The 14087-nt window shown below is 40.2% G+C and overlaps 1 protein-coding gene across 1 annotated transcript in view; it reads right to left on the bottom strand.

The window, feature by feature from the left end:
- Window positions 1-14087, bottom strand: part of LOC126335794 (glycerol kinase-like) — a 285428-nt gene that overhangs the window by 245531 nt on the left and 25810 nt on the right. The window contains exon 2 of the mRNA XM_049999258.1: window positions 3091-3349. Coding sequence (XP_049855215.1) covers window positions 3091-3349 — 259 coding nt within the window. The remainder of the gene's footprint in view (window positions 1-3090; window positions 3350-14087) is intronic.

Below are 14087 nucleotides of genomic sequence, written 5' to 3'. Positions count from 1 at the left end.
GATAATGTCCAGTTGGAATTCCATTTATCTCTACATATGATTGAAGATCTCCACATTGATATGTTCAGATGCATTGTGAATGAATGCCTTCAAGTCCTGTAGATCTCCAATGTCAGTTCAGTACACTAGATTCTTTACAAAACCCCACAGGAAGAAGACTAGTGGTGTAAGGTCAGGGGATCATGGAAGCCATCAAATTGAACCATCTTGTTTAGCTGGTCAAGCCTATAACTGCAAGAAGGCAATGGCAAATCACCTCTGCTAGGACCTTGCCTAGTCAGTGGTGTAGGTCTCCCGCATCGTCCCCTACGCTCCTCGGAGTATGGGACCTGATCATCATCATCATCTTGTATATGTATCTTTGACTGTGTCTTACATCTTTGTCCTTACATGCTGTTCCCAGTTCATTTACCTGTGTGTGTAACAAAGTGTACCAATGTGAACCGTTACAATAAATTATATAATGTGTACAAGTTTATCATGTTCTCAATATCCACGGAACCTCAACATGTTCCTGGCCCAGATACACAGACAACCGATCATTAAAAGTATCAGGAATCACTGTTTAAAATCCACTTGTCATGATTCAAAGTCCAGTGTGCTGTTGTTCACAAAGAAGAATCGTTCAAGTCGACAAATATGGCGATGAATTATCTAATTAATGTGCCGAAGCTAAAAGGAGATGAGAACAATGCAGATTGGGTGTTCCCTACCAAGAATGTGCTTATTCTTGAAGGATTACAGAAGTGTGTCTCAGAAGAAGTTTCATCAGCAGATTTGATATGTTTGAAGGTCTCTTGGGCATGCAGGCGGGTTGACTGGTCGTTGTTGAACGAAGTTTTAATGGCGTAAAGTGCCATCATCATCAGGTTACTCCTGTTGACTGATGTCCTAGGACGGCGGGTGGTGTGGTATATATACCTGTCACCTCTCCTCTCCACTGACTCCGCGTATGGACCGAGGGATGTGCAGGCCGCGGTGGTGGGGGTAGCTTGCGCTGACGAGATGACTGATGGGCATCAGTATGCGTGCCGCCTTCGGCAGGTGTGGTGCCCCGTTTCTGCTGCTCCTGCAGAATTTTTATTGCTGGATTCCACGCTTGGCTGAGTTGAAATCCGTTGTCCTTTTTAATCCTTGTTAATAAGGTTCTCATGCAGCCGGCCTAGGATGTCAGTCAACAGGAGTAACCTGATGATGCTGGCACGTTACGCCGTCGAAAATAAGTTCAACAATGATCAGTCAACCTGGCTGCATGCCCGAGAGACCTTCAAGCATCTCATTCGCCGGGAAAATCTACGAACACACAACTTGATATGTAGCTATCGACCTAGTAGAACAGTTCATGATTAGAGTGATTCTTCGAGGAATACACACTGTAAAGAAAATTCTAAAGAAACAGCAACTACTATATAACAGGTATACAACAAAGCATAGGGCAACACACCGCAATGTTAAATGAAATACATTTTTGTGTCACAAGGACAATGGGTGAAGTCTTCAATGACTGCCATAAATTATTTCACTCAAAAACCTCTCACAAAACCCAAATAAATTCTTGTCACATGAAAAACTTGTCACTAGCACTTTAGTTAGTATCCAGATACTCATCAATGAAACTAAGGGTAGCAAAATAAAACCAGAAAGGTTGAACTGCATTTTCAAATGTTTCTCTACAAATGAAGATGTAGGCATACTGCACCAGTTTATTTCTTGTGCCACAGCAAAAATACTAGTTAAATATAAACTGATGCAGCTGGGTGTGCACCTTGGTCTGAGGCACAGAAAAGAAGAGATGCTGCACACTGTGTGGTTTTTAGCTGTGTAGTATTTCCACCAGACTGTTGTCTTTAGTTGGTGTGATTCTATAGGTGATATAACAAGCATCAGTATTTCTTCTATGAAAGCTTCACACAACCTGTTTTTCACTTGCAATTTGAATGAGTACAGTATATGCTCTGCTTCCTCATTCTACTGTGGGTGGAATGGCATTGGGGTGAAGAGGGTAATGCCATTGCAGGAACAGAATTCTGTAAACAGCGTGGACATGAACTGTGGTCCATTATTGGTGACTATAGTTTGAGGCAAAGCCTCAACTGCTACAATTTTTGTGAGGACTTGCAAAGTCACTTCTGTAGTGGTGGTCACAAGTCATCACATAAGGATAAATCGAAAGCATGTCAGTCATCACAAATGACATAGATTTACAGAATGGTACCTGATATCTACATGAATGCAAACTTATGGTTGTTGAGGTGCAGACCATGCATCAAAAGTTTGAGGTGGGGCTGGTTGCAGCTCAGCAAAACATTTGCATATGCAGGCCATGTGTTCAATCTCTGAGTCTACGACAGACCAGCAAAAAAAATTACATGTGAGAACCTGAATTCAGGTCAGCCCCAGCGGCCCCAGTTAGAAGAGCTAACGTCTGGGACCTTAAGGCAGAAGGCATAACTATCTGCTGTTCACATCTTTCAGTGCTAAGTAAGAATGGTCCATCTATTACCAACAGCTGGCGACAAAGACAGAAATAATTTCAAAGAATTCGCTTTCTTCCAGGCAACAGATACTCAGGCCAACAATTTTTGTTCAAAATCAGTCACCTCCCAGAGCATATTATCTTGCTGAGAGACATGTCCTACAAACAGACAACTTTATTTTTCTTGAATATTGTGTCTGGACTTGGGGAGACACAATAATGCATTTACATTTGCTTGTCATGCTGTGGATCTATAATGTATTTCATAATGGACACATTTAAGAAAAGGGCCCATTACACCAAGTCTTTGCATTTCTTCTAAGAGGCTGAAGAGTGCTAAAGAGCAGATTATAACCAGTGACATTATTAAAATTTGTTTCTATACAGGAACATATGGACTTTCCTTACAATGTATAATATAGCTAGTACTTCCACAGCAAACTTATAACTAAAACGACAAAATTTAGATGCTCTTGCAAATATAAACAACATTTTCATCCACATATAAGACATTGTGTGTTGTTATGGTAACAATTAAATTGTAATAACAACAACAGTGGTAATAACATTACAGCTGGCTGACAGACATGTTATGTACAAGGAATCTATTTTACCTATAGCATTGTACAGAGGTTTTCCTGTATTTGGATCCCATACTATAGTAGTCTCCCTTTGGTTGGTTATACCAATAGTTACAATATCAGCTGGGTCAATTTCATGTTCTTTCAAGTTTTCTACACACTGATTAATAGTTTGAAGTACAGCAGACAAAATTTCTACTGGATTCTGTTCAACCCAGCCTTCCTGAGGGCATTCCACATTTATGTCGATTTGGTGGTAAGTGAGAATTTCTGTTGTGCGTGCACAAAAGACCTAAAGCACAAGATAATTTAAGATTAGGTACTTGCAAAACAATATTTTCAGTTTTTGAAAATGATACACTAAGTACTACTCAAGATATAAGCAATACCTTCCTTTGGCATTTTTTGCTTGATCTGAATGTACCAATTGGAAACAGAGGTAGAGATTTTCAAAATCTTACAAAAATTTCCCTATTGTAAAGAAATATTTTATTTTTATCCAATTCAACAAACCAGATAATATCAAAGTTTTCAGTTATTTAACCTAATGTAAAAAATAAATGAAAAGTATTCACTGTGTTCACATCACAGGTCTAGCTGCCACAGCTACACGTTGAAGGACTGTAACACACAAGTTATTTACTGTACACATATTATGCATACCACATGTTTCAATATGAATCTTTGGATCTTTAAGCTTTGTAGTATTTGTTACATTCAACTTACAATTATAAATAATACATTAAATGAAAAGAGCAACTCAAATAATTTTGTTTGTATACCAGTGTGCATGTCCAATCACTGTTTCCTATGTGAAATGAAAGCTTTTTGTGTTTTACATTTTGCAAGGACTAAAGCTGTTGTTACAGTGCCAAGTGCATCACATACTAAGGTCCACTGTAATCCTCCAAGTGACAATAGCATCCACGGATGGTATCATCAGTTTGAGGACACTGGCTGTCTTAACAGATGGATAGTATATGAGACAACCAAGAGTAACTGAAGTTTGTTTTGAAAGAGTGGAGAGTTCACACATAGCTGCTAGAAAAAATTTGGAAGGCTGGAAGGCTAGTCATGAATTACCTACTCCAGTGACATCTGTATGGAGACTTAAGAAAACACAACTACACCCTTACCATCTGCAGTTACTAAAGCTCTAAAGCATACAGCCTATGGTTTATGTGCCAACAATGCAAACAAAATATTGCTGAGTTGCTTTCATTTAATGTATCATTTATAACTGTAACCTTGATGTAAGAAATGCTACAAAGCCTTAAAACAGTGATATTCATTTTGAAATGCCCAGTATTATAATCACTGCGTAAAATTTACTACTCTTTCAAGGTGAAAAAGTCTTCCAGCAGTGGTTTGGACAATCTTGAATCATAGAACTCATAAAAGGAAAGGAATAATGGTTATAAACACAAAAAGTGAATTAAGTTTCAGACCATCCTAAAGAACAATTTGAGGATCTCTTTGAATTACATGTCATATATGAATATTTGGTAAAAATCAAGCTACTTCTACATGTGTACAACATAAGGCTCTATCAGTACAGGGGAGTAGTTAAAACTGGACAGTCAATTATAAAGTCATACAGTACATCATTGGTTAGAAAGAAAAAAATAGTGCTTCACATGAAACAATTATATCAGAAACATTGCTTATTATATTGAAATTTGGTCTTTTCTGAAAAATAAGTACACATGTATGTATACACCCTTATGTTATAACAAACCACACCAATTCTCTTTTTAAACATCAGTCAACAATACTAAATTATACGAGCAGTATTCCCAAGAGTCATGCGCCAAACTAATCTCCGAGCAGACTATCGTCACATATGCACCTGCTTTCTGCTATATTCTCTCCACTTGGCAATTGGCCAACTTTTACCATTTTAATAAATATATTATATTACTATGAATAAAGACTTCACAACCACTCGGCATTCCAGTCAAGATTCAACTCCGTACTCACAACAAACAGGAGGGCAAAGATATCGCATTAAGACCAGCGTACGTTACAACAAGTCACTGAACGGTTTGTTTTTGGTTTGTCAGACATTTAAATGGGTTATTACTAATATTTTGCGTAATAATTGAAAATCACTACATAAAGAATCTCAAATGTTGATTTTTTGTTATGCAACATTAATCAACTGCTCTAGGGTTTCTTATGTCTACCATGAGCTAAGCCCTGCAGTAATATTCCTAAGGAGGATGGAACATTGAGGTGAAACTTGTCAACACCAATTTCTTTTCAAATACATAATTCATTACAGATAGTGTTCCAACTATAATAAACAAACAGTTACACTGCAATTGTGACATAATTACAATTTAGATATAATAATAAAAGAGAGGTTTTTTTTTAGAGGGATCAAAATTATTCACTCAAAGTATATAGAGAAAGTCTAAATGAAGAACTGTGGTAAAAGGCCTCCCTGACAGGTATTGTCAATGGATAATTCGCTAGCTCCTTAAACATATTCTTACATTGATTTGAATACCGTTTTCTACAAACACAAGAGAGAATCAGTTCAGACAAAAGCGCAGAGAAATAGTGATTTACATCTAGAGTCAAGATTTTACATACCAGGGAAAGATAAATCTATTTAATTGTAAATAATAACAGAAGCTGCATTATAAACATTAACATAAAGTCCACCATAGTATTATCAAGAAGTCAAAGTGTATCTACTACAAACAAACAAAATTGTTATTGTCGTTGCTTTTAGGGTGCTGGTGGCCTGGTCATAGTGCAAGTCCAAAATTAGTTACAAAAACATTTTAAATTCGAAGTGACATATAAATGATTGTTATCTTCATCAGCTGCTGTATTAAGGCCTCCTTGAGACTTTCTGTGGATTACAGTATTTAGCTTTTTGCATCCACAATGCTCCTGCATGTTTTCTAATATAATTGGAGTCAGACTTTTCTTATCATTTGGAATCCACCAAAGAACTTCCATGATCCATTGACCACAAATTCATCTGCTTACATGTCCCATCTTTCTTTATCACATCTACTCCCAACCCCTTGACACATGTGTGATATTCCTGTGAAAAATCCAGGTGTAAGCCCTCTCCTATACAACAACCTAAATCGTTTTATTCCAATCCTACCCCAGGCCTATCCTACACTATCAGAGTTAAGATCATCATGAAAGCAGACATTTCATAAACCAGTTCTGGTGTACCTTTTCCACAGTCAATTATGCATGCTTGTCCAACACTCAACTGTCTACTCACATGAATAACTACCATAAACTGTGACCAAGAGCAGAGCTGACCACCCAGTGGGAAAATATGCCGACAAGCACAACATACTTGATTTTGAAAGGTTGTAATACATTCATCTATGCCCAAATCTGACTTGCCTCACTCTCCACTAGCACTTGTTCCACACCCACCTCCAACCCTGCTACAACATCTCAGTTAGACAGTGAATGGTTACCTTGACTACTTGCCTTACTTGTAAGAATTTCCTTTATAAAAAAAACAGAGCAATTTAAAAAGTACCCTCAATTGGAGACATAAGTGTATTCCACCAACGAGTTGAATTACATGGTCAAAAGTAGTTACATTAGAGTAGCAATAATATTCTGAAAAAGATAGATTGCTACTTGCCATAAAGGTGACAGGCACAATGAAAAGTCAGGTAGACAGGCACAATGAAAAGACTGTTATACTTTGAGCTTTTGACCAAAGCCGTCTTCAGAAAAGGCAACACACACACACATTCACACAAGAAAGCACATTTTACACACACGTGACAGCTATCTCCTGCACGAATGCAACTATTGTGTTGAATGAAAGCAGCAATCCACAGTTGGGCAGGAAATGGGGAGGGATAGAAAGGTATGGGTGGATGGGTGGGAGGAGGGAAGAGTGCTGTCTGACAGAGAGTGCAGGGACTACACGGCAGCAGCATCAGACTGCCAGCCATAACATTGAGAGGCTGTGGGAGAGGCGAGTGGGGGGATCAGACTAGGAGAGGATGAGGGAAAGGGAAAAGACCAGTGGGTGCATTGACACATAGCAATGCACAATGACTTGAGGTGATAGGACAGAGAGAGTGGAGGAAATTTTTTGGTGGAGGGCATGCTGACAGTAGATTATTGTAGTTTCAGGCCAGCATGATTTTGGAAGCAGAGAATGTGATTTAAGGATAACTCTCATCTGTGCAGTTCAGAAAAGCTTGGATAATTTTGGGAGTGGAGAATATATTTTAAGGATAACTCCCATCTGTACAGTTCAAAAAAGCTGGAGGCAGGGGGGGGGGGGGGGGGGGGGGGGTTGATCCAAATGGCCTGCACTGTGAAGCAGCCATTGAAATCAAGCATGTTATGTTCAGCTGCATGTTGTGCCATAGGGTGGACCTCATTGGCATTGGTCTTGGTAGTGGCCATTCATCCTGTTGGACAGCTGGTTGGTAGTCATACCATAAAAAGCTCTGTCTTGATGCAGCAGAGTGTAACAAGAACTTCCTTGCTCAGTGTGCTGAAGATATCATTAAGGCCTTCATTTCATAGACAGGTAATAAACCCCACACTTAGACCACAAACAGATTCCCTGTACCATTTCCCCACAAATCCCCAGTCCTCCCACCACCATTAATAACCAGTTGTCACTCAACACATCCTGGACTGGAACAACTGAACCATGTCATTTGTCAGGGCTCTGATTATCTATCATCATGACCTGAAATGTGGGACACCCCACTTAAGATCCTTCCCAGCCCTCTAAAGTTGTGTTCCATCATCCACCAAACCTACAAAATACACTAGTCCATGCCTATACCACTCCCAATCCCAACAGGGATCATATCCTTCTGGAAGACCCACATACACAGCACTTCCTATTTCAGTCCTGTCATAAGCTTATCATATTGCACCAGAGGCTAGGCCACCTGTGGAAGCAGCTATGCTATGTCATATACCAATTCTGCTGCAATCATTGCACAGATTTTTATATTGGTACAACTACCAACAGGCTGTCCACCAGGATGAATGCACACTGCCAAACTGTGGCCAACAGTGAAGTGGACAACCCTGCAACACAAGTACAACATGGTTTCAATGGCTGCTTCACATTCTGTGCCATCTGCACATCCCTCCTCACCCCCCCCCCCCCCCCCCCCCCCCCCCACCCTCCTCTCCACCAGCAGCTTGTCTGAAATGCACAGATGGGAGTTATTCTTACAACACATTCTCCACTCCCAAAATTATCCCAGGGTCAACCAACGGTAACCTACTGTCTCCACATCCTCCACCCAACAGTTCTTGGCCCCTGTGGCCTATCTTCCCAGTTCACATTTCATCAACCTCATTCTGCACTGCTCTCTGCCAACACACTCACCAGTCTTTTGACATCTCTGCTCCTCTCCTGTTCTACATCTCATTTCCCATCCTCACCCCCTTTCCCATCCCAGATTGCTGCTTTCATTCAATGCAACAGTTGTATTCCAGATGGAGATAACGGTCATGTGTGTGTGAGGTGTGCTCACTTGTGTGAATGTAGGTGTGATTACTTTTCCAAGAAAGACTATGGGAGAAGGCTCAATGTATAACAGTCTTTTTGTCGTGCCTCTCTGCAACTAAATGTGTCACTTACAGTAAGTAACAACCTATCCTTTGCTGGACTTTTCATTGTTACATTAGAGTAGTTTTGATATCATACTGGTCCCACTAATCAACCACAGAGGCTGCTAATCCAACTCAGTGAAAAGGCACTCATGCCTAATACACTATGTTTCACCATGAGTTGTGTCACTCAGACCTTATCTGACTTTGTGGCTCACATATAATTACTAAACAGCCGTTACACTGATCGATGAAACATGATGCTTAAGTAAGGAGACACTTGCTTTCTAGGCCATAAAAGCAATCATGGTCATGAGTTGGTGCCAAACTGTTAAAGGTAGCTCACAGCTTCTGCCTAGATTTTGGGAATTGGGACTGTTCTGGCTATGACTGCCTAGTTCCAAGGCACCATGATCAACTGCATTTTCAGAATTTCAAATAAGAAAGTCAAACTAATCCATAGTTGTTAGTTGTTCAGCATTATGAAAAGGATAGAATGTTACTCACCATAAAATGGAGATGCTGAGTTGCAGACAGGCATAGCAGCAAGACTGCTAAACAAGCCAGCTTTCGGTCAAAAGGTCTTCTTCTGAATTAGACAACATACACATACACATTTTCGCAAACACAACTCACACACAAGTGACCACTGTCTCTCGCTGCTGAGGCCAGACTGCGAGCTACAGCACATGATGGGAGAAGCCATCTGGGTGGTGGGTGTAAGGAGGAGGCTGCAGTGGGGAAAGCTGCATGTAGGAGCATACAGGGATGAGGTGGAGAGAAGGTAGGAAGCTAGGTGCAGTCGGAGAGTTAGATGGGGGTCGGTTAGTAGGAAGAGGTTCATGTTCATGTGGCACAGGAAGGTATGGAAGGTATCACAAAATACATGAGAGTGATGAAGGAAGAGTGATTAATTCAAATGTATAGGGTTAATGATATTGGCAGGACTAATGTGTGAAATGAGATGATGTACCAACAATCAGTGTGTGCTTGTAGTCATGTGTTGTGTTAGTCCCACGGAAGTATTAGTCGTTCCCAGAGGTCTTACCTTTTGCCCCACTCCCAAATTCAATTATGCTGGACTTGTTGAAAGACTTTCTATCCTTCTCCCAATACCTACAATGGAAACACTCTTTTGCCACCAACTCTACCAGTCAGATTCAACCAAAGACCAATACTCAACCCTTCCTGACTGAGTTCACAGCACCATCCAACTGTGATACACCCCCACTGCCCCCAAATCCCTGTTAACTTTCCAGAATTTCTTAACCTCAAACCTTGCCTCACCATCATTCCCCAAATCCTTCAACATACAAACTAATCTTACGGCCTCAGAAAGAACTGCAAACCACCACATAAATCTAATCCTGACCTTGTAATCCTACCAGCTGACAAAGGCTCCATTGCTGTGGTTTTGAACTGCAAGTATTACCTGTCTGAAAGTCTCAATCAACTGTCAGATTCGTCAACCTACAAACCCACGTCCCCATTCCAGAAATCCAGCAGGATCTCTATAGTCTATAGTCTCTCCTCAGATCCTTAGGCCCATCTCTCTCTCTCTCTCTCTCTCTCTCTCTCTCTCTCTCTCTCTCTCTCTCTCTCTCTCCCCTCTCCACACTACCTTCTACATGCTTCCTAAAGTCCAAAAACCCGTCCACCCAGGATGCCCCATTACAGTCACTTACTGTGGCCCCTCAGAGAGAATCTGTGCTCTCACAGACCAACACCTTCAGACCCTCTATCTGTAACCTACCCTTCTATATAAAAGATACCAAGCATTTTCTCCACCAACTCCTCACACTTCCTTCTCCTGCTTTCCACTATTGATGCCACCTTCCTTTACACCAACACCCCTAAGGCCCTTGGCTTTGTCACTATTGAACACTAACTTTCCCAACACCTGATGGGTTCCAAACCTACAACCTACTGGAGCAACTGAATCATATTCTCCAAAAGGATTTAGACTACCTCTCATCATGTCATGAAATGAGGAATGTCCTACCCACTATCCTCCCCACTCCTCCCACAGTGGTATTCTACTGACGACCGAATCTGCACAAAATCCTCATCCACTCCTACTCAACGCATGCTCCTAACCCTTTGCCTGATGGCTCATATCCCTGTAATAGACCCCGAAGTCGTCCCAAACATCTTCCCATCATCTACTCCAGTCCTGTCACAAGTATCAGCTATCCCATCAAATGCAAGGCTACCTGTGAAACCAGTCGTGTAACCTACAAGATAATCTGCACTGCATTCTATGTGGGCATGACAACCAACAGGCTGTCTGTCCGCATGGAGGCCAAGCAGCAGCTGGACCACCCAGTTGCTGAGAATGCTGCCAAACACAACATTCTTCATTTCAATTACTGCTTCCCAGTCTGTGCTGTCTTGTTCCTTCCTACCAATGCCAGCTTTATTGAGTTGTGCAGGTGGGTACTCTCCTTGAAATACCCTTCTATTCCATGAACACACTTTCTACTTCAATATTTTCCCACCCCCCCCCCCCACCCTCACCACCCCCTCTAACCTCACAACTGCACCTAGCTGCTCTACCCTCTCCCCACCTGATCCATGTACCCCTGTACATTCTCATATGCAGCACTTCAACATCCCCCAAACCCTACCCTGCTATCCTTCCCCCTCCTTGCCCCAGCCTCCTCCTTATCCCAATCACCCAAACTGCTTCTCCCATCATGCACCATAGCTCACAGTCTGGTCTTGGCAGTTAGAGACAGTGATAAAGTACATGTGAGTTGTGTTTACATCAGAGTGTTTGTGTGCGTATGTTGTTTTATTCACCAGAAAATCTATTGGCCAAAAGCTTACTTGTTTCAGTCTTTTTGCTGTGCCTGTCTGCGGCTTAGCATCTCCTCTATATGGTGAGTATAAATCTATCTTTTTCATAATGTTGTCATTATGTCTGGATGTTCTGTAGATCTTAAGTGCAACTTCTCACTATGATGAGGAATGAGTGATTTTTAATTATAGTTGACTTTCTCTGTAAAAAAATGTGGCAATCATTTACAATGATTTACCTCTCATTTCTTTTCTGGGTAATTTGAAGACTGTATTATTGGAGCAGGGTCCTCCATCCTACTGTCCAGCTCTAAAGTCAATGTTTCTAAGATGGGTGTTTCTTTCAAAATGATAGTCCATGAGCATTGCATCCACCAGTCCACCTCATGAACACCTTCCAGGATGCAGGGATCAACAATGTGAGATGGGCTGGCGTATATGTTGACATGAAACTGATTGAGCATACTAGGGAACCAAGTGAAACTTGCAGTGAGTCATTGCAGGAAACCTCCTCACACACTGGATGATGTCAGGAGGTTTGCCAGTAAAAAGCAAGAGACTTGACCAGAAATGTATCTACCACCTGTTGAACAACAAGTCAAGTAAGATCCAGGCATGTTGCAATGGACAGGGTATAGCAACATGGTATTAAACATTAACCAGCAGAAGTTTTTGATTTCATAAATGTGCCCTTTTAAACAGACAGCCTTTATTTTGATTATTGTTTTGCTTTTATTTCACAATGAATTTGGTTGTTATATAAGGCTTATAACATTTTTCCTTTCATTCCTTGCTCCCCTTGAATCTAAACCTTGCGGGTGGTGCAGAACTTTTTTGACAAATTACTAATAATAGATAAAATATTTATCCACACAGAATTATGATGACCTGAGGGTTTCACCAAGATGTGTGATAAGCAAGCAGTTAATTTTAATTATGGTACTGTATGGTACTCATGTAAGTGGAATGCAAACAGATTAAGTATGTAACATTTGCACAGTCATGCTCCCTGGAGGCTTACCATGCCACACACTAACCAGGGGACTATTCATACCAGAAGAAAGCAAATAGTGTCATTTAGTTATCATATTTACAGATAAATCAAAAATAGCCATAAGTGTAAGTGATTTTCCTACACTATGCATTTAAATACAACATACAAAATAAATCTCCTGTACCAACATTTATGACACATGATACACTTTGGACACCATAATTGGTAATCTAATAATATTTCATAAACTAAACAAATGCCCCAAAGATGAATCTCTTTGAGGAATTGAAATTTTCATTCACAGCAGAAAACATGGGTAATTACAAAACTGAGACACTGGCAATCCAGTGTTTTAGAAGCTTCTCAAACATTCCGGATGAAAGAAAAAACTTTTACTTCCATCTACTCTTTAATGATTGAAATTATGAAAACCTGAGCTCAATGTCCAAATCATCAAACCAATTCATTCACAAATAAGTATGCTGAAATCTACATACACAAACTTTTTCAATAAGGGTATGTTTCTGAGAAAAAGTTCTAAAGATGTGATTACATATATGAATTTTGCCTGTGTCTTTAATTAGCAAAGTACTGAAAGTATTTGTTTGGAGTGTAGCCATGTATGGAAGTGAAACATGGACGATTACTAGTTTGGACAAGAAGAGAATAGAAGCTTTCGAAATGTGGTGCTACAGAAGAATACTGAAGATAAGGTGGATAGATCACGTAACTAATGAGGAGGTATTGAATAGGATTGGGGAGAAGAGAAGTTTGTGGCACAACTTGACTAGAAGAAGGGATAGGTTGGTAGGACATGTTTTGAGGCATCAAGGGATCACAAATTTAGCATTGGAGGGCAGCGTGGAGGGTAAAAATCGTAGAGGGAGACCGAGAGATGAGTACACTAAGCAGATTCAGAAGGATGTAGGTTGCAGTAGGTACTGGGAGATGAAGCAGCTTGCACAGGATAGAGTAGCATGGAGAGCTGCATCAAACCAGTCTCAGGACTGAAGACAACAACAACAACTCCAATAATGCTATTTGACTTAAAACACACTGTATTTCTGCACCTGTATTATCTCTAGATCGTTTTTGTTTCCTGTTTGTGTGCTGTTCAGTGATACAAATGTGTATCTATAACAGATGACAGTATTCTTCTTGATGGGATGTCTTGCAAGTGGCTTTGTTATAATGTTGTTTGTAACGTACATCAGCACCATATTATGATAACAAGTGACAAATAATAAATTATTTGTAGTGAAATGAAGTTTGACAGACAAATGCCAAACCAGAAAAAAGAAATTCTAACATAATCCACTGATCCTCCTGAAAATGAGGCAACGGAAGAAAATAAAAATGACAGATATACATAACTGTTCTTATCTCTGCAGAAAACAAAGTAGTTGATCTGACTGTAATGCTGATCCAATCAATACCAATAACATCGAGTAAAATCAGTAAATTAAAATCAAATGCAGCTGGCAAAATTGGAATAAGAAGAAGGGATTTCGAGGAAATGACAAATGAAAAACTAATTCAGTTAAAAAATAAAATAGGTTTGTTAGTTACAGTGATCAATTACGTAAATACTAGGATTGATAATGTCAAAAAGGTTGTAGTTGGTCTTCTGAACATTTTCTGTAGGATCTAG

Source organism: Schistocerca gregaria, chromosome 2 (genome assembly GCF_023897955.1).
Source record: "Schistocerca gregaria isolate iqSchGreg1 chromosome 2, iqSchGreg1.2, whole genome shotgun sequence".
NCBI lineage: Eukaryota > Metazoa > Arthropoda > Insecta > Orthoptera > Acrididae > Schistocerca > Schistocerca gregaria.
Note: the sequence above shows the minus strand (reverse complement) of the source record. Positions and strands in the feature narration are given on the sequence as shown.